Raw genomic sequence first — 20,204 nt, 5'->3', positions numbered from 1 at the left:
TTGAAAAGATTGCATAAGGAGTTAATGCGTAGGTGTGTTTGTGATCTGTGCCACACCACATGTGTACTTAATTATGTTAACTATGTTATCTTTATTTGAAATACTCATTTATCACTTGATGCTTGGCTATCCATTTGCTAATTTATATCCTTGATGACTGATTAATAATTCAAGATGTACGTATTCATATCATTAGAGAGCGAATTTCAAAAAAATTAAACAATTCAGAGTACTCTCCTTTTATTTTTACTCTCTATTAATCTTTGTAAAAAATGTGAAATCGCGGAAATTTCAAAATTGACGTATTTACTCTGCAAAAAGAAGGTTTTCGTTGGAAGTGTAGCAAAGTTCCGTGTAGCATTATGAACACAGCAGCAGAATTAAGCAGTTACAAAATAACATTCTTCGAGTTATTGCTAAATTTATTATTATTAAGTTGTTGCTAGTATTTGTTACTCTTCTATCCTACTAGAGCTTGTCACGCAATATTTTAGGAAAATTATTAGATAATCAACTTTCTTTTCTTCATGAATGAGTTTATATAGATTAATTAATTTCCAGGAAGTAGATTATTTGTGGCTTGAAATATTTCTTCAAAGGCTTTATTGAAATTTATAAATTATAAATCCTCAAATTTAACATTCTTAGCTTTAGAGTAAATGCCTTTTTTATCTATCGTTTATTCTCCAATCAAATTAGAAAGATTTGTAAATTTATGAATGGTATCGATTGGCCTCAACTGATTCATTACTCAACTAAATCTTGGAAGTTTAGAGGAAAATTTCTCAATGAGCTGGTTTTTTGATTTTGTAGTCATTTGAGAGGAGCCTTTGTGTTTATATAATTTATCATTGATAATTAGTTACCCAATAATAGCAATTAAAATAATTAATGTATTTTCTCTCTTTCCCTCCTTCTTTTTCTTCCTTTCTGTATTTAAAATGATAGCTCATTACACTTTGTAATATTAATTCTTCCTGAAGATTTCTCCCTTCCTCAGATTTTAAGAAGTATTAATATAATTTTTTGTTTTTATTTGTTTCTTTTTACGTTTTGCGATGTCGAATTTTCAAAATTATTTCTATTCATATATATTTATTTCATAACTTTACTTGCTTTATTGTGCAGATATGTTTCAATATATGTTTCAAACAATGGCAGATGGTAGAAACCATGCCGATTAAAGTATTTTGTACTGTTTAAAAAGGAAATCTTGTATCTTGAGGTTTTAATTTAAATAAACTTTATTATTACTACTAATTGCAATCTGAATTTTGTGTTACAGTGGGCCGATACTGAAGATTTTGGAAGGAAGAAAGAAATAAGAGCTAGAATGTATAAACTACGTGAACAACGATTAAAAGATTTCTATACAACTGGAGATGTGGTAACAGAAGTAACAGGTCGTAAACATTTGGCCAAAACTCATGCTGATTCAATCAGTGACCAAGGATTTATTACGATGAAAACAAAAGAAATAAGAGATTCTGAATCACCAACTAGAGATTTCAGCCAGCGCGCTGAACAAGGTAATGGTTATTGGAATTCCAGGCAAGAGCATACCTACGCCACTGGTAATGATGATGGTGCCATTGTAGAAATGAAATCTAATGTAACTGAAGGACAAGGTTTAATTAAAGAAGGAAATACTGGAACCCAGATGGCAATGGCTGCACATAACTTACATGAATCTTCGTCGAAGACTGATGACAATATGTCGGCCAAATCTGAACATCAAAGTCATGCTTCAAAAATGGTTTCTTCATCAAAAACTGATTCTGGTGATAATACAACTACTATGGTTAAATCTGCCAAAGAACAGAGTTCAGAGATGAAGAGTGAACAAAAGAGCTCTACATCTTCAACGAGTACCACAAAATGGTCATCGTCTAGCTCTTCTTCAAGAAGAGTGGTTTCAAGTTCATCACAACAAAATTACCAAGTTACTTCTGGTCAAGAATTTCAGTCTTTAAGAGATGTAGATGATAGGGACACACGGGAGTTAGCCTCTTTGGACGATACCACCTCAGTTAACAGACGTATTGTGGGATCAAATAAAGAATTTTCAAAAATTAATGACACCAATATCAGTGAAGATAACTGTTCAACACGTGTAACTAATGATTCTAATACAAGTCGCACGAGTTCTCGTAATGTGCAAAGTGATTCCCAGGAATTCACTTACCATAGTACACAGGAAAATGTGGATGTAAAGAACGATCAACATTTACGAACAAACGAAGTAAACATACAAAATTCCCAAACTACAAACGAAAAGCGACTCGCAGAACAAAACGAGCGATTATATGAACTCCGTGATTCCAGAGAAGGTAAAAACGTTAATGAAACTTATTCTCAGAATGTAATTCGGGAAGTACAGGATCATGAAAAAGACATAGTGGATAGGTACAATCAAAGTACTGATTCTAGGAAGTACATCACTAATGAAAGAATTGACACTCAAGATAGTAGAAGAAAGGAAAATAAATATATAAATGATAACATTGAAGATACAAGAGAAACTCGGGTGCAAAGAAATGAAGTTGATGATACAAGACACACTTCAAGAGTTCAACGTACTAGCCGTACTGATTGTGAAGTAAATTCTACTGTGACTGACCAAAAAATTATGAATGAAATTCATAAATTAGATACCTATCTGTCTAGTCAGAACACACCTGCACATTCTACGCCTGTAAGTCCGCATAGAGTCACAGATGGCGATAATTGGACTGTGGTTTCAAGTAAAGATGGTGAATTCACTTACCATGAAGAGAAACCTGTTTCAACTCAACCAGCTCCAAGTCAGCCGTCATCCAAGTCAGTTCCAAAACAACCTACTCCAAGTTCTACTCCAGTTTCATCACAGACACCCCAGACACAGCCAGTCACAAGCTATCCTGCCCCCCCTACGTCTCCATCTCATTCTTCCGCTCACATTCCAAATCAAGAAACACTTTCGTACTCATCGCCAAACGATTTTGTACCAACTTATCACACCCCAACTGATACATCACCAAAAGAACCATCTCATTCAGTTCAGCCTAGGGAAAAAATTGTAAAACATCCTTCGTCTCTTGATTTACCAAAAGAAGCTACTGATGGACAATATGTGACAACATATCAACAGTCTTATAACAGAATTAGTGTTGACAACAGTCCGTCTCATGATTTTTTTGCTAGTACGTTGAGAGCTAGTCCTGATAGATCAACTCCTTCACCAACGAAAAGAATTCCCTCTAGAAGTTCGCTTGACCGCAGCAGTCCTGAACGGAGAATGAGGGCAACATCAAAAGGTTCCCTCGACAGGAGCAGTCCAGAGACTAAACCAAGATCTACATCTAAAAGTTCCTTAGACAGAAGCAGCCCAGAGAGGAAATACAGGCCATCTTCTAACAAAACACCCGATCGTGAAAGAAGAGTAAGCGCTGGTAGTTTTACCATTGAGAAATCAAAAGATACAAGGCGGAAATCATCCGACACATCAAAAACTAATTCTGTTAAAGAAACTGCTACTAAAACGAAAAGAAAATTTTCCTCTACACAAGCGAAGGCTGTTAACAAAACTCGTGTTTCAACGCCTGGTGCTTCTCCTTCCACGAGCCCGACTAGAAAGAACCGACCTAAAGATACAACCACTACAACAGATAGTGACTCTGATGTTTCTCATAGTACTTACAAAAAGAGTACTTGTGTCACATCTCAAGACAGAAATGTTTCTGTTAGGCACGAAAATACAACTGTTGTTACAAAACAAAATGCTGTTGTTACTGATCAAAAAAATATTCTTCACAAGGAACCTTCTGTTCCAAGAGATAAATCGCCAGAATATAGTTCAGAAGGTTCTGTAAGTAGAGAAATTAGAGAAAACAGAGTTCGAGATCAACCTCATGAATTTAGTCCTGATCGCAGTGCTTTTGCGCCAATCAAACAAATTCGCACCAATGTAGAAGAGAAAGGACAGACGATAAATTTGATTACAACTGAAAGACAGATTATAAATGATGAAATGGATGCAAGAGTAGGAGTGAGAGAAGAAGAAGTTAGGCCTATATCGAAGGAACCGACGAATAAGAGTCAGGAGAGTGATAAACCTAAAAATAGTATGCCTCAAAGAACTAGTTCTACTGACAAAATTGTAACGGAAGTAGATTCTTGTGTTTCGATTAAGAAAGTTAATAAGGAAACCGAAATAACAAATGTTGAAAGTGTTAGAAGATCTCCATATTCCAGTTCTGAACGACTAAAAGAAAAATCTCAGTCACCAGTTCGTAGGGATGACGAAGTAATGAAAGATAGACCAGTTACCAGAACTCCTTCATCATCACCTAGTCCAGAAAGAACTACGAGACGGCCACAACCTTCCAAAACAGAAAAAACTACCACCTCTCAAAAAGAAACCAAAACGTTCATATCAGAAGAAAAGCATAGAACAATACCAGAAAAAGTGGCAGATACTATTAGAAAAACTGTTGAAACCAGAAGGACGTCAAAAGAAATTACCGAACACACTCCCAAAAAAAAGCCTCGTGAATCATCTCCAAGTTCTAAACCTGAACCATCATTACAGAAATTTCGTCCAGAATCACCTAGAAAGCAACCTAGTTCACCAGCCGAAAGTCCAGAAAGACGTTCACCAGGAAGGAGACCAAGTGCGACGTCTCCTCAAAGATCATTAGTAAGTCCTGATAGGCCATCATTAAGACGGCGACCTCAACAACCATCACCTCAGAAATACAAGCCAAGTGATAGTCCAAGAAACGTGGTGAGGCAGATCGAAACAGACACACAGAAAACTACTAGAAGAACTGTTATCTCAGAAACAAATAAACTTCCTAGAAAATCTAGCATTCCACGGGCAGATACTAAACCAGTTTCAAGAGTTCAAACTTCTAAAGAACGACCGGAAACCATAAATCGGACTCCAGTTAATGCTAGAAAACCACAAAATAATTCCTATACTAGTCCTCAAAAAACCCGTACACCACTAAGCGAAAGAACGATTGTAACTGTGACCAAAACCACTAAAGTTACGGAAAGAAAACCTCTTGGTAAGTCAAAAGAAAGTCCAGTTCAACTAAGTAATGGAAATATAAAAAAGATTCCAACATCGTCTCCTAAAAAGCCAGCCATACTTGCTACAACTCCTTATACCAGTCCTACCACTCGTAAGGAAAATATCCCGCAACAAAGACGTCCAAAAGAAACAGGTTCCGTTCCGTCTAAGGATGTACGTCATCCATCTAATCAAAAAGAAAACAAAAAACCCATAAGACCTGTAAGTGAATCTGTTCTGAATAAGAAAACAACTACTCATGCAAAAGACATTAGGACCGTAACTAATAGAAAATCTCAAGAAATTGTAGAGTTTCTGCAACATGAAAAACCAAAAGATGTTTCCGACCTGGAAGATGAGTGTCCACCAGAAGAGTTTTATGTAGATTTTGATGATAACTCACAAACTACAGACGACACTAGGCAATCTACAACTAGAATAAATAAGGTAGAAATTGTCAAATCAAGTGCGAAGGAAATTACGCCAAACTACCCATTGAAACAGTCCCAGAAGAAACCTACCACAAAACCAAAACAAAATTTGAAAGAACCCAAATCAGTAAATTACATGACTAAAACTCCAAGTGATGACGTTCAGCGAAAAGTACCAGTAAAAGGTGAAGACTTATTGTCTTCTGATGAAGAAGAGGAAATTACAGAAGTTAGAGAACAGTTAATAATTGATGAACACTATTCCACGACAAATCGTGAAGAGAAAAGAGAATCTGTCATTAAAAATTCAAATCAAGATTTACTCACAGTTATAGTACAACACCCAAAATCATCACGAGAGTCTAGTCCTGGTTATCCAGCAACTGGAGTTCCATTTTGCTCTACAAGTGAAGATGGCGAATCAAATCCTAGATATGCAGATTTCATAAGTGAGCCTGATACGGACGCTGACACATATGATAAAGTTAAACCTGTCCCGTTTAGAGATCAAACTACTGTGCAGGTTACTGATTTAGACGATGAAGAAACGGAAGTCAGAACAAGTGTGGCAGAACGTGTTAATGAATTTCTTGAAGCAGCAAAACAAACACGAGAACAGGAAATCAGCAAACCAGAGGTTCAAATTGATAGTGCGAAATCTGTTCTTAAAGCGAAAGCATTATTTGAAAATATAGCTAAAAACCAGACTACAGTTAATGTTACTTCTACTAAGTCTATAAATATATATGAAACTCAGCCAGAACCGTTCATTAAACCGACTGTAGCTTCTCCAAAACAGAGCAAATCTGTTCGAGAAACTGAACCAACAAGGAAACCGGAAGAAAGGCTTAGTTATCCATCTAAACAAATAAATGAACTGCCAAAATCTGCAAGAACAACTGATTTAGTACCGAGTGACGACGAAACTGTTCCAACGTATCAACCTGTAAAGCCAAAGTCTGCTCCCAAGAATTACAATACTGTTGATCGACAAGAAAAAATAAATTATGATGAAGAAAAATATGAAGAACAGCAAATTAAAGAAATAACCACCAAAATTACAAAATCAGATGTGCCTCCTGAACCTGTCGAAACGTCTAAAGTAACAAAAAATGCTAGAGAACAGCCAGAGAAAAAAGAACCTAAAAAATCTCTAGATCGTAAACCTTCAGGGCCAACTGCAAATATTTCGTCCAAGAAAGATTTTTTTGAACGTAAAGCTCAAAATGTAGATAAGCCTAAATCTCCTGTAAAAGATACAGGAAGGGCCAAACCACAGAAAGCGATTCCAAAAGGAGGAAAAAACAGGCCTGAGCCAGATGAATTATATGATCAGTTAACCGCTAAAGGGCATGTATCCGACAAGGTAGAAAGAACTGAATCTTATCTTAGAAGTACAGTAGCAAGTTCGGTAAGATCTCATACCCCAGAAAAACAGCCTAAAGATAGAAGAGATTCTAAGCCAGAAGTTTTGGACAAGACACCTGAAGAACACGAACAGAGCCCTATAAGGCAAGGGCAAACAGAAGCAGAAAGAACTGACTCGTATCTGAGAAGCACGGTAGCAAGTACTGTTAGATCTCAGACACCAGACAAACTTCCAAAAGGTAGAAGAGATTCTAAACCAGACGTTTTGGACAAGGCTCCATTTAAATCTAAGGAACATGAAAGAAGTCCTACTAGGCCAGTGGATTTATTGAGGAAAACTTCCAAACCCGAGGAACCAACAGGGAAAACCAGCAGACTAGATGAAGTTACCAGAAAAACTTCTAAACCGGAAGATTATCCCCACAGACCATCGAAAGAAGAATTCCCCACAAATCGCCAAACAAAACCAAAAGAAAGAAGTAAGAGCCCATTAAAGCCGGATGAAAGAATGAAAAGTCCTAGTAAAGTAATTGAAGCAACTAGAGGAGTTCAGAAGACTGTGGAATTAACAAAGAGACCGTCCAAAACAGAGACTTCCCCTTCTCGTCAAATTAAACCAGAATCAGAAGAAATTAAACCATCTATAAAAGACAGAGATGTAAACACATTGTTTAAACATTCAGAACAAACGGTTGAAGTGCATAAAGAAGGTAAATTTGGAGTCACTCTTCGTAAAACACCATCATCTACAAAAGTAACCACCGTAACTACTAAAACTACTTCAAAAAAGCCAACAACCCACGGTGATTTGCCAGAAATTGAAGATATCTTTGACCTAGAAGTACTCGAGGACTTGGTTAGTAATTAATTTACTTAAAATCTTTTTTAACAGTGTAATTTAATGTTTATAATACTGCATTTTATTTTTTAGCTTTTAAAAGCTGTTGGTTATGATGAGAGACGTCGAATAAGGGCTCAGATAAGGATCGTTAAGAAACAATTAGAAGAAGAATACAACACTCCAGGCAAATCTAGAACGGTCACTACCACAACTACCACCACGTACACCACAACCATACCATCCGTAAAGGATATCAAAGTAAGTCTCATTGAAGTTACGAGGAACTATCTCTTTTCAAAGCTCATGAATCAGATTTAATATTTCAAAGTCAGTAAAAACACCCTTGAATACCAGGAGTGAAAATTAAATGCATTCACGTGATCGCTAAAATGCGGAACATCTTATGTTGTTAACTATTCCATGAAACACCTTGCATTATCTTAAATAGTTGCCTGAATATTTTAAAGATTTGACTTATTTGCTGTCGGTTTTTTTTTCTTAATTGGATTTCAAATATATATCGTACTAGCCCACTGCACTTTATTTTTCACTAGTGTTTTCTTATTGATCCAGAGGGCAGACTTCAGTAATCAGGTTAATAGCAGGTGGCAATTAACAGACGATCACTATTTCAAAATTAGTTCTAGTAGAGAACTTTCCAGAAGGAGGATTATTGCATTTAGATCGTAATGTTAAAAGGACTTGGAGGGACCCAATATACAAGGATTTCGGTATATACAATCGAAATCCAAACTTTTAAAACAATCAATGTGTTCAGAAACTTTTGTTTTAATAACTAATTTAATTTATAAATTTCTGACCAGGAAAAAACAGATATATTGGCATGGTTTGTGAGTTTTTTTATTTTTATTAATAAGTCACACTAAAATAAAACTTGTTTTTACAGGCTCAATCTCCGAAATTCAGTAAACCAGATGAAAGTACAACTTTGTACGCACGCTCGACAAAAACAACTAGTGATAACGTAACGAAAAGGCATGAAGTTCACAAATCTCCGGAGAGAAGAACCGAGAGAGTCACTCCAGAAAGACAAGTTACCAAATCTCCAGAAAGGAATTTTACCAGATCTCCAGAAAGGAAATCACCAGACAGGCGAGTAGAATCAAGAAAGACTGAAACGAGGACTGAAACGGTAAGAACGGTAAGAAAAGAAAGTTCACCAAAACGTGAATTACCAGATAGAAAAGTTGATAGAAATTCACCTGAGAAACAGACACCAAAATCAACCGATAGAAAGTCGCCGGATAGGAAGCTAGTTGGCAAACTGGAACCAAAAGCGAAACAGCCAGCAGAGAAACCGACCGAAAGAAAGTTTTCAGCGGATAGGAAGAAATCTGAGACAGATGAAAACGTTCTCGACCGCAGAAACAGAATAGAGCTTACATCCAGAGATTCTAAATCTGATATCAACTATGAAACCACAACTACTGGTGAGTTAGCTTCAGTTTTATTGATATTAAATCAATTATTGATCACTTATATCGTGTGAATTAAATCAAAAGCGCGATCATTTGAAGTAAATGATCATGTATTTTCTTTAAATGGGCCTTCGGAAACAGTCAGGATCGTACATTACTTTCATTAGTTACCCCTAAAAAGTAAGAGGTTTTAGTTAGAAATACTACAAACAGATTTAATGAGGTTGAATTTTTTTCTACAGACAGCTCTTTATTTAAATACACGTTAGTATTAATAACTCAATAATAAATACGTTTGTTTAACGTGTAATATTCAAATTGAAATTCGGAAAATGCTTCATTATAATAAAAGTATCATTTTAATTTTTTTTTCTCTCCTTCTTCTTCTTCTTCTAAAGTTGATTTGAAATTATTAGTTTATTGTTTAAAAGTTTATAGTTCTGAAAGATTTTTTCTTAAGACTACATGCTATATCTGCATTTTTAAAGAATTCCTCTAAAACGCAATAAGTTTAATTTCGATGTCCCACTAAAGTAAGTGTATCCGAAAAATGAAAATTAGACATGTGGGTATCTATTTTATGTGCTAAATTTAATGAAAAAGTGGCTGATAAATTCGAAAATCACATCCACTTTCTAGTGATATTTCTTTAGACTTTCTAGAGTAAAAGGTGATCTCAAACAATTGACTTAGATTTTTGTATTTGAATACCATTATTTTCTCATTGATACTAGATAAAAGCCTTTTATTGAGAAATTTTGTATAAGAAAGCTCAATATATTCGTTTCTAATGGTGAAAACACAAAGAAGTGGCTGACAGAAAAATTATAAATTATTTCAGAAAAACGAATCATTGAAAAAACTTCGTCTTAAATTTAAGTGGAGCTTCGGTCACTTGTCCGAAAGCATGTTAATGTTTAAATTTCTGAATATTGCAGTCCGTAATAATGGACATCTACAAAAGGAAAAAGATTTCTATTATTATTAGAAAGTAAAGTGGAAAATAACTAAAAGTATCTTGAACCTTGGTAGAAAAACAAATAGAACTCAAATTTATGTTTAATAAATTTTCACAAAACTGATATAAAAAATAATTTGCGGATGTTAAATTTACAAGTTTTTCTTTGCTCAGACATAAATTTTTAAATTGTTGTACTTATATATGTGATTCTTAAAAAAACTAAATTTTAAAACTAACTAACCGGGAAAAAGTGTTTGTGGTGGCATAATACACTTGTAAAATTGAATAAATGAATTAGTGGAGAGGGTGCGATGAACTTGTGATGTAGTGAGAAATAAATAGCTTACGAGATATATACTCTATTAATAGAGGTTGTTTAAATTCAAAATAATAAGTTAAAAATTTGCTTGAAAGGGGGAGTAAGCCTTAGGCCAATGGAAACAGAAGAGTAGGCGATGGAAACTAAAAATATTAAGCATCTTAATAGAGGCCCAAGTGTCTACAAGATAGAGAGATTTAAAAAACAGAAAAACAAGTGTTTTGTCCCACGCATATTGGCATCTTATTAGTATTTTTTTTCACTTCACTCCTGTCAGACATAATTTTCATTTGAATTAAATACCACTATATTGTATTGTAGGAAATAATTACTTAGTGTTCACTCCCCTCAAAACCATCGTACGAGCAAAATAAATCGTGGAATGTTTGGTTTCTAGAGGTTGACGTAAAAGCAGTTTAATTCTGATCTTTAACTGCAGGACTCTTTTAAGCGTTACTTCCATCCAACCTATGGCATTGTTTGTTTAAGGGTAATAAATATCTAAAGATTGAAGGTCAGAATGATGACTGGTTAAAAATTCTATCTTTCCAAACGTAGCTTTAAAATTAGGATATCCGTATTCATGTTTCAATTTTCAATATTTCTCTATTTGTACTCCTATTTGAGATAGATAATTGACTTCAAGCATAATCTATGTTTAAGAAATAAAAAAATTAAACATATGAGAATTTGGGACACCATTAATTCACTTTCGAAGTAAAGTCTGAGCTAATTGCAGAAATAGTGCGGAAATGATTTCTTTAAAGTAATCATTTTTATGATAATGTCGTACATAATTATTTGTTGAAAGTAGTTGTTTCGGGCCTCAGTAGATGGCATTACAGTAGTGGAAACCGGTATGATCCATAGACATTATTGCATCTTTAGATATTATCCTTTAGATCTTTTTATTATCTTTCGTCAAAACTCATAAATCTTTTTCATTCATATAAATCACCGTATTGGCATTAGCCCAATATGTTTTTCTTATGCCAGTTTAGCTTGTCCGAAGGTAAAATTTTTATTTAAACAGATTCTTGTGAATGGTGTACTGAGAATATGTCGCAACTGAATTAGTTGTTAAAAATAACTAGAAAAATAAAAAAGAAAGTTATTTCTATTAATGACGAGTTTATTAGTCTCGATGTGGAAAAAGAATTCGAGCCTTCTCTCTCTCCTCTCTCACTGCCTATGTTTGTATGTGTGCGTGTGTGAGAGAGTGTAGAGCCGCTGAAGGTTCAAACTTAGAATTCCGTTACGTTTTACTGTCGTTTCGTACAATAAGGTTTTGGCCGAAATCTGTTACCAGAAACGAGACTTTCTGATGCTATTTTTTCAGCTCTTTAGTTCATCCTGTCTCACTATATAACGGAACAAAACTTTTGTTGGGACGTTATGGTTTTTTATTGACCTTTTCTTGAATGTGATAGTTTTAAATAGGAGTCGAGTCAACTACTATCATCTCTGATGAACCCACATAGAATGTTATTGTCTGTTAATTGTTGGAACACATCATCTACCAACAAACACATACAGGCTAACGCTACCAGATAACAAGACCTTATGCTTTTAAACATGTTAATGTTTCGTAGATAGTCTGTTAGCCGATTGATGACCTTTTCACACCGATGATTATTGCCTTTGTACAGACTTTGTTAAAGTCGAGTAAAAAAAAACTAATGTGAAGATAATTTTTTATTTTCGTTTCAGCCAGTCCTCTTTCTTTTATTCCTTCAAATATCCCACTCGCTTTACGTAACGCTAATAAGTTTGTCGCCGAAATCAATCCACCGTAAGCTTCACTGCAAATTAATTTTTCAACATTTCATTTTCTTTATGCTTAGTGTACTGATTACTAATGTAGATAAATAATTTTTTAAACTTATTTCCCTTAAAATTCCAACTTTTACTAGTCTCAGTATTTTTTTTTTTTAAATCGCTTGACGTGTATAAATTGTTTATATAAAGCTATTTTTGGTAAATGAAGGATAGTCTGAAACCTAGATTTAATCGTAAGTTTTGAAGAATGAACTTTACTTGATCAGTCATCACTAATTTGTGACGCTGTAGTTAAGCTAAACCATTTTTTTTTTTTATAAATAAAAATAATCAATAGCAAAAAACTTTTAAATAAATCATTTTATTATTATTTTTAAAAAAATCAACTTTCTTTTCACCTAAATAGTAATTGAAAAATCAACAAAACCAGTGTACAATAATGACCTAAATAGTTCTACACATTTAACATGCATCGTTACACACTTTTCCTTTTTCTTGTCTTTTTAATGGTAAAAGTAATATTTAGGTTTCATAATTAAATTTCGATTTATTCTAGGGTAAAAGTGTAAAAATCAAGGGAGTTTTCTCTGGAGGTAAAATTTGCCTTTATCTTTTCGTAGTAAATTCAAGTTCAATATTCAAAAATAAACAAACTCTATTAGAAGATTGAGACCATGAATCTTTCATTAATAAAACATTTGTCATCTGGCGTGAGTTGTATTGTTTGCTGTTTTATTACTTTTTATTACTTAATTAATAAGAGGAAGTGTTGTGGTCTTATCAAATTTTTACAAATATTATCTTATTTGATTGAAATAGAGGTTTGCTAGGCTCCTGAATGTTTTTAGAGAGTGGTATTACTATAAGAAAAAATGTTGATTTGAATTTGGAACGATTTTCTTTGTAAAATATTTTGTTCTGCATAGCTAGTGTTTGGTAGATATGTTTGGTGTAGAAGAGAAAGGAAAATAGAGTTAAAACTGCCTTCTAAACAGCCATTTTTGTGTGCTCATTGGGTTTATTTATCTATATAAAGTATGACACACCCTATTGCGAGGATTTATGGACTGAGTTCTAGATAAAACCTTTAAAAGTACTCGTATTGAATGAAATCTAGCCTTTCAATAACACTTAAATTGTCTGCATAGAATTTGTGACTGTCTTAGAGAGTAGCCAATTTGTTCTACGCCAAAGAGATAGGAATTTCCATACCAATAATTCTGTCTGAACACAGTTGAATAATTTTTTATTTTATTTTTTATTTCAAATCTTCATACAATATACAATATGAACTAAAACATATTATCTTAATAACTAACAAAAATCAGAAGACACAACTACTTGCAAGCGTCGCCGGAGTGGGGACCACTGCCACTTTCACATAATTATAAATTAAATTCAATCTTCAGGCTTATTCGCTTAATCTACTTTAAACAAATAAGCCAACCTAAATATTAGTAATTAGTAATGATAAAAAGTGATAATATTGATACTTATAATTCTGATTAACGTGATAATATTGATACTACATTTATCCTGGAGGTCATATTCAAATTATCTTAAATATTACATAAAAAAAAATATAGCATAAATAACTTTGTAATTAACAAATCAATCTATTAAAGAAGACATCCAAAATTAACTCGCTAACATAAACGTATACTGTCTTAACAACATTACTTTGCACTATATTTTATTAAATTAATAATTATGCATTTAACAACTTCTTTCGAAGTTCATGAGCCTCTTTACAGTAATTTGTCAAGCTGATCCAGTCAGCTCCATTAAGAAGCTCTATCATTAACCATTTACTTTTAGTATCGCTATAACGCGGACACGCAACTAAGAAGTGATATAACGACTCTTTTCCATTTAAATGACAAAGGGAACATAAATTATTTTTCACAATTGAATAATAATAAAAGTATTCATCAGCCTTGTGAAAGTAGTACCAATGCACTTTGAGCTTTCATATCATTATCAAATTATTAAAATTCTTTATCTCATAAGTAATAACTAATATTCTTAACAAAAAGAAAAGTATAATTTCTAACCAGTTTTTGTTTTTTGTTTATATAGAGAAAATATGGAAATATACACACGTGAATTATTTATAAAATTTAGGGAACCATAAAAATATGTATGCAGATGAAATTAAAATGGAAAATTAGATCACAATGTAAACGAACTTCAGTAACAGTCCACAAGAGAAGAGATAGTATAAATTTCTTTGATTTAACGAGTTTTTATAAAAAACAAAATTATTTACAATTGTTTATTTTACAAGTGTAAAGAGAAGTATTGCGCAGACTTTTCTATTCTCAGCTTTTCCCAAAAATAAGTGCTCGTTTTGTCCATTACTGCACTATAGGCAAATTTTATTTTTTGGAACTCTTGGGGATCAAATCCACTGTCCATCTTCAGGAGCTTGAGAAAAAAAAAAACCTTGGGAATTGGATAAGAGAAAATTGTGTGAGAGGGCCATTATTATTTTATGATAATATTTTTCAAATAGCTTCAGCGAAATGGAATGCGAACTCTATCTGATTAAATAGCAGCAGGAAATTCTGGCCATGATTCAACCATTTATTGCTAATCTAGAAAACCTATCTCTGTTGATTAAAAAAGAAATCTTTGAATCTTTTACAGTATACCTTATGAAGAAAAACATTACGAAAATTCTACATAATCTCAATATTAGGTGGAATAAATAACTAGACTTGACGACATGAGGATGATGTATGTCATTAATTTCAAGGACAATTTTCATAATCTAAAACTTACCGTTCTAGGCAGATGACATTAAAATAAATAAATATTTCCATTCGTTTTTCTTTATAAAAACACACATCTGGGTAGAAAGGTGGACAAATAGTGTTATAGCCAATGGTTTTTAAATTCTTTGGGATAATCTTAGTACTCGTACTTAGTAGATTAAGATTCCTTCCTACATTTGGTAATTATACCCTTTCAGAAAAGTACCATTTATATACGGTACACTAAGCCCTCTTTAAAAGTGATGACAGTAGATTTTTTGTCTCTCTCTTTACAATTTGTTGTTTCTATAGATACCTAAAGTTATGACCGCACCAAGTTTGAAAAGAGCCTTCGGAAAAAAAAATTATTAATGTTTTCTTTGTTTATGTTAATGCACTTTAAAAGTTTCTTTTGAATTGCTTAAAATAACTTTTGGTTTATTCAATAACTTTGATTGCTAGACATCTTATTCCTCTAATAGTAAGAAGTGCAGGTTTTCGATTTTTAGATTTCACCTAAAATATCCGTTTTAAAAAGAAGTTTACAGAGTGTTCTACGCTGTGTGTGTCCCATTGATTCTCAAAACGAAAAATCGCAGAAAGTTGATATTAATCATTCGTTTAGACACCCCCTGAGGATTACGTATTAAGGTTTTGGTCAAAATTGGTCATCCGAGAAGTACCACGATTTTCAACGATTGTCTTACTTGATGTACCATTTGGATATATGGAGTTCTTGTAACTTATATTTGAACTATCTTTCCTGGAAAATTCTATTGAGGAGATCCCTGTAGTCATCTTATCCTGGCCAACTCTTGTCACTCACATACGGCCTACAGAAATAGTGGGCGAATGCACGAAGATTTTTAGCGCACTTTTCAATTTATAGGGCAGTAAGGTTTGAAGGTTTGGAACGAGCTCTTAAGTTACGATTTATTTCCTCCAATGAGGATTTTTGTTTCGAACCAATGAAATTTATCACGACCAATTAATTTAGTTCTAAAATATACAGAAGAAAATTTAAGCGTTGAAAATAGAGAAATGAATAAAAGTAGTCCAAAAAAAAAGTCGGGAGTTTCCACCAGAATAGTTAAAAAAGGGAAATTTTCTCCACAAAAAATGTGTTACAAGAAATTGATACATGTGGTTGGGTACTAGGGCAGAATTTTGTTTTTAAGATTCTACTTTGACATTCTTCACAAAATCTCAAATATAAGTTTTTGAAAACGAAAATCATTCACTTTTAAAGGGATCAAAGATTTTTTTTTTTTCCTTTTTAACCAAAGAGGGGAAAAAACTGGCCTGAAGGTCTTTAAGAAGGGGAAGTATAAAAAGTGGGGAGGTTACAGTTTGAATAGAATCAGGTATAGAGTGTTGGAGAAGGTCTGATTCATTCCAGTTGAACCCAGTGTTCCGTCCGTGTCAGTCGTTGAGAAGATTTTGTGATTGTTAAAGAGTAAATATTTGTTCGCTCCTTGAATCTTTTTTTGTTTCCCCATAAATCATCCTGTACCCGGTAAGAAAGTTTAAAATTTTGTTTGTTATGCGTAATATTATTTTGTTTTTAAGATCTATCAATGAACAAAGTATATTTTTTGAAGTTGTATTCAAATTTGTTTTGCCACAAGTTTTGTACAAATTCTTATTAAATATTAGCTTTTAGAATTTCGAAGTTCAGTTTCTTAATTTTTCATTCATTTTTAAGTTTACGATTCTAAGTTACGATTTTAAGTTCTTAGTTCTCATGAGAGTTATCTGGTATTTTTGTTTGTTTTTTTTAATTTTAAGCCTTCCATGTTTTCATATCAATGAAATTTATATTTTTGTAGTTTATTTAACATCTTATGCAATACTTTTAGTAATCTCTTAGTTGGTGACTTCATTTTTTCAAAGAACCAGGTTGTCTTACAAAATTTAAACAAATAGCAAACCGGGCTTCGACAAGATATAAACATTGTATTCCACTAATAACAAAAAACTCTCGAGGACAAAAACAGTGTTTTTAACTATATGCTCTCTAATTTTTGAATATTTTTACAAATTAATAAAAAAAATTGGTTGATTTTAAAATTGAGTTTACCAGTATTTCTTGTTTATTTTGCTTTAAAAATGAGGTGTGACGTTTTGAGAAAGAAGTGATATGTACGGTTACACATATAAGGTAATTATTTCCTTCAAACAATAACTTTAATAATAGAAGTTTTGAAATTTTCCTAATGAAATAGATAGGATTTTTCTCATCTTCTAAACCAGACACTGCTATCTTCAACACTGAGTTCACCAAAATATTTCAATTTTTTTAAATCTAGAAATTGTTGACGAATGAATGTCGATTTTTGTTTGCGTTGGAAATGTCGAAATGAATTAACAGTTCAAAGAAAAAAGAGTAATAATGATGATTACAGTCTAATTTTTGAGTTTAATTCATTTATTGCTCTTGTTTTAAACTTTTAGGGTATGAGGGTTCGTTATTTAAATTAACGTCAGTGTCATATAATTAAGTTATTAGTACATGACGACAGGCAATAAATCAATTAAAATTTCCTTTTTTAAAAAAGTGGTGTTATCCACAGATTGCTCTAAAATATATTCTGTACAGAATGTTCTATTAAAAAATAAATAAATATGATGCCTGACTATATATATATATATATATATATCCATTTGGATTATATCGGTTCCAAGAAATGCTAATTTAATTTTATTACACAATATTACGATAAACAATCTCAAGAATTTATTTATTTTTATTAAATGCTTTCACAGAAATTCGTCTCGAAATGAATGATTGTTACATGGAATATAGTTTATCCCATTTGGGCCGGCTTTAATAGGAAAATGTAGAATGGTGCTCCTATTGTTCCATGCAAGGCCAATCTGACACTATGTCCTATAATAATAATAGGCCTATTACTAATATATTACAATAGAAAATAAGGTGCAGTATGTATTTCAGTTCGCACTCCAGGAATTGGTCAGTCATTATGTTATGTTTTATTCCTTCCCTCAAAACAAATTGGCTGAATCACTCACACAGCCTCCTCTAAATGATGTATTCCAGGATAATCCAAAGATCTAACCAGAACGGTTAGAGGCGAGTCCCGCAAAGCTAAGATGTATTGTGGTTTTAAGTTGATTCCCAGCCTAGGACTTAGATTTTATTTAATGGTTTATTTAAGAAATAGTGTGTTCCGTTTACGATATCTAATTTAGTAAGCAGGCTTTATAACCCGCCTGAAAAAATAGGAATTTTATTTTTTAACCCAAAGAACTATTGTGAATTTCCTTCAGTAGCGTCAATATTTGCTCAAAGAATTGTTGTGTAACTTGTGTATTGTGATAAAAGCCTGTGTGTTCGATATTTACAAATATATATAAATGCACATATCAACTTGCTACACTGCAAAAGTTACGTGCATTATGTTGTTATTTTTTTTCTCTAACCAGGCAAGAAAATTTTTTGCGATCATGACAAAATCATGGAAAATCTATTATTCTGTGAAAGGGAGAAAATGGATTTATCTTTGAATTTCTATCTCTTTATACATTATACAGTCCTGTCACTTCCTTATCACAGTTTAGAAGGATGTTGCGAAAATTCTGAGTAAGGAAAAGAATTCCTCAACTGCAAAATAGTAATTTAGGGATTCCCAAAAGGTTTAGAGACACCTCTATAACCAAAGCGTCGGTCAGGGCTATGTCATACACTTTATATAGAATCAGTAAGAAATCTTCATTTCTTCGTTCAGACTGTACTGAAGTAGAAGAGTTCCTAACTATGATCGATTTTACTCCACGAAATATTAACTTTTTTTAAGGGTAATTCTGGGAGGTAATAGTTAAGGGGTACGCTTCTCTCTTTAGTGTAATGTACGCGTTTGCAAAATATAATAAAAAAAATAGTACTTTTTAAAAATTCGAAGTTTGCACATATTGTGTGAGTTACAATCTCGATCTACCACTCACTCTCTAAAACAAATAAAAAACCAAAATAATAGCGGATGTGAGCAATTAAAAAAAAAATATATACTATTTATATTATTTTATCTCTAGATGTAAATATTTGAGCATATTTTACAAAACTTAGTTTATCAAATCTCAGAAAGGTATTTACATTTTGCTGTATCTTTCTTTCTAAAGGCGGGTCTACACGGAGACACTGAGAGCAACTAGACCATTTCTGTTTGCATATTTAATATCTTCAGGTGTTGTTTTTTTTAAAAAAAAAAAAAAAAAAAAAGCTTGAAGAGAATTATTTTTGATTACTTTGTCTCGTGCTCTCAGTTACAATAGCTTCGGCTACTTTTTTCAAGGTATCATAATGGATCACGTTACTGTAGCTGTAAAAACATTTTTTTATGTCCTCAACTGAATTTATGTTCAAGCTTTTTGTTCTAATTTTAGGGTAATCATTTTTAATTACGAAATTGGTGAGAATGTGTTGCTTTGAGTCTTGATATTCCATAGTCATAATATTCCACCCATCATATTACTTCCATTGTGGACAGTTTTTGAGTCTATATTGCTCCCAAAACAGGCCCGTGACCGGAGTTAAATAGGCCTTGACCAGGGATGGCTGCTGTCTTTCTTTCAAATAGATCTTTCAAATTCCAACTGTAAAACACTTCGTCACTAAGTGAGACACAGATTTATTGCTCATTGCTGGATGCCAAAGACGCCATCCTCATGGCCCAAACTTAGGCTTGAAGACATTCCATACTAGTAACGTTCTGTAATCCTAGTGTCTGCTTCGTAGTCTCGACTCCACCCATTGACTCTGAATCGACAGTAGAAATTCGGCATGAAAAGGGTGGGATACTTTTCGCCAGTAATATAGAAAAACTCAACAAAATTTCCTGTCTTCCCAAATTATGGGGAAGTTCTTTAAATATTAGGCTAAATTTGATGAAGCAACTTAGCAGATACATTTTCTGAGATGAGAATAATTCTTTATCAAGCAATGATAACTTCAAAGTAGCTTTTTATCTTGAAGGTGGAGCGTACCAATCAGTTTTGATTGTAAAATGAAATTTGGAGACAAAACAAATATTTTACATATCTCCCAGAGCCCAGAAGTTAAATAAAGGCATTTTGAAGGCAGTTTTAGTTTTGGAATTAAAAAAGGTTTGTTAAACTGTTATAAAATTCCAATTTCCGAGGCATAATCATAACAGGGACTTGTGGTTCAGGTTCCTCCGTCAAAAGAAAGAGTTCTTGTCAAAGCACCGTTACCTCTATGAAATTAAATATTTAA

General features: G+C 33.0%; 1 protein-coding gene across 10 annotated transcripts in view; it reads left to right on the top strand.

The window, feature by feature from the left end:
• Positions 1 to 20,204, top strand: part of LOC141454133 (uncharacterized) — a 113,970-nt gene that overhangs the window by 42,411 nt on the left and 51,355 nt on the right. For all 10 annotated transcript variants that reach the window (XR_012458461.1, XR_012458460.1, XM_074128006.1 and 7 more), the window contains 3 exons: positions 1,286 to 7,711; positions 7,787 to 7,954; positions 8,604 to 9,147. Coding sequence is in view for 8 of the 10 variants with exons in the window: in XM_074128006.1 (XP_073984107.1) it covers positions 1,286 to 7,711; positions 7,787 to 7,954; positions 8,604 to 9,147 (7,138 nt within the window). In the remaining 2 variants the exon portion in view is untranslated. The remainder of the gene's footprint in view (positions 1 to 1,285; positions 7,712 to 7,786; positions 7,955 to 8,603; positions 9,148 to 20,204) is intronic.

The sequence above is a fragment of the Rhodnius prolixus genome, unplaced genomic scaffold (genome assembly GCF_049639745.1).
Source record: "Rhodnius prolixus isolate KJV_2025 unplaced genomic scaffold, Rpr scaffold_9, whole genome shotgun sequence".
In the NCBI taxonomy this organism is placed as follows: domain Eukaryota; kingdom Metazoa; phylum Arthropoda; class Insecta; order Hemiptera; family Reduviidae; genus Rhodnius; species Rhodnius prolixus.
Note: the sequence above shows the minus strand (reverse complement) of the source record. Positions and strands in the feature narration are given on the sequence as shown.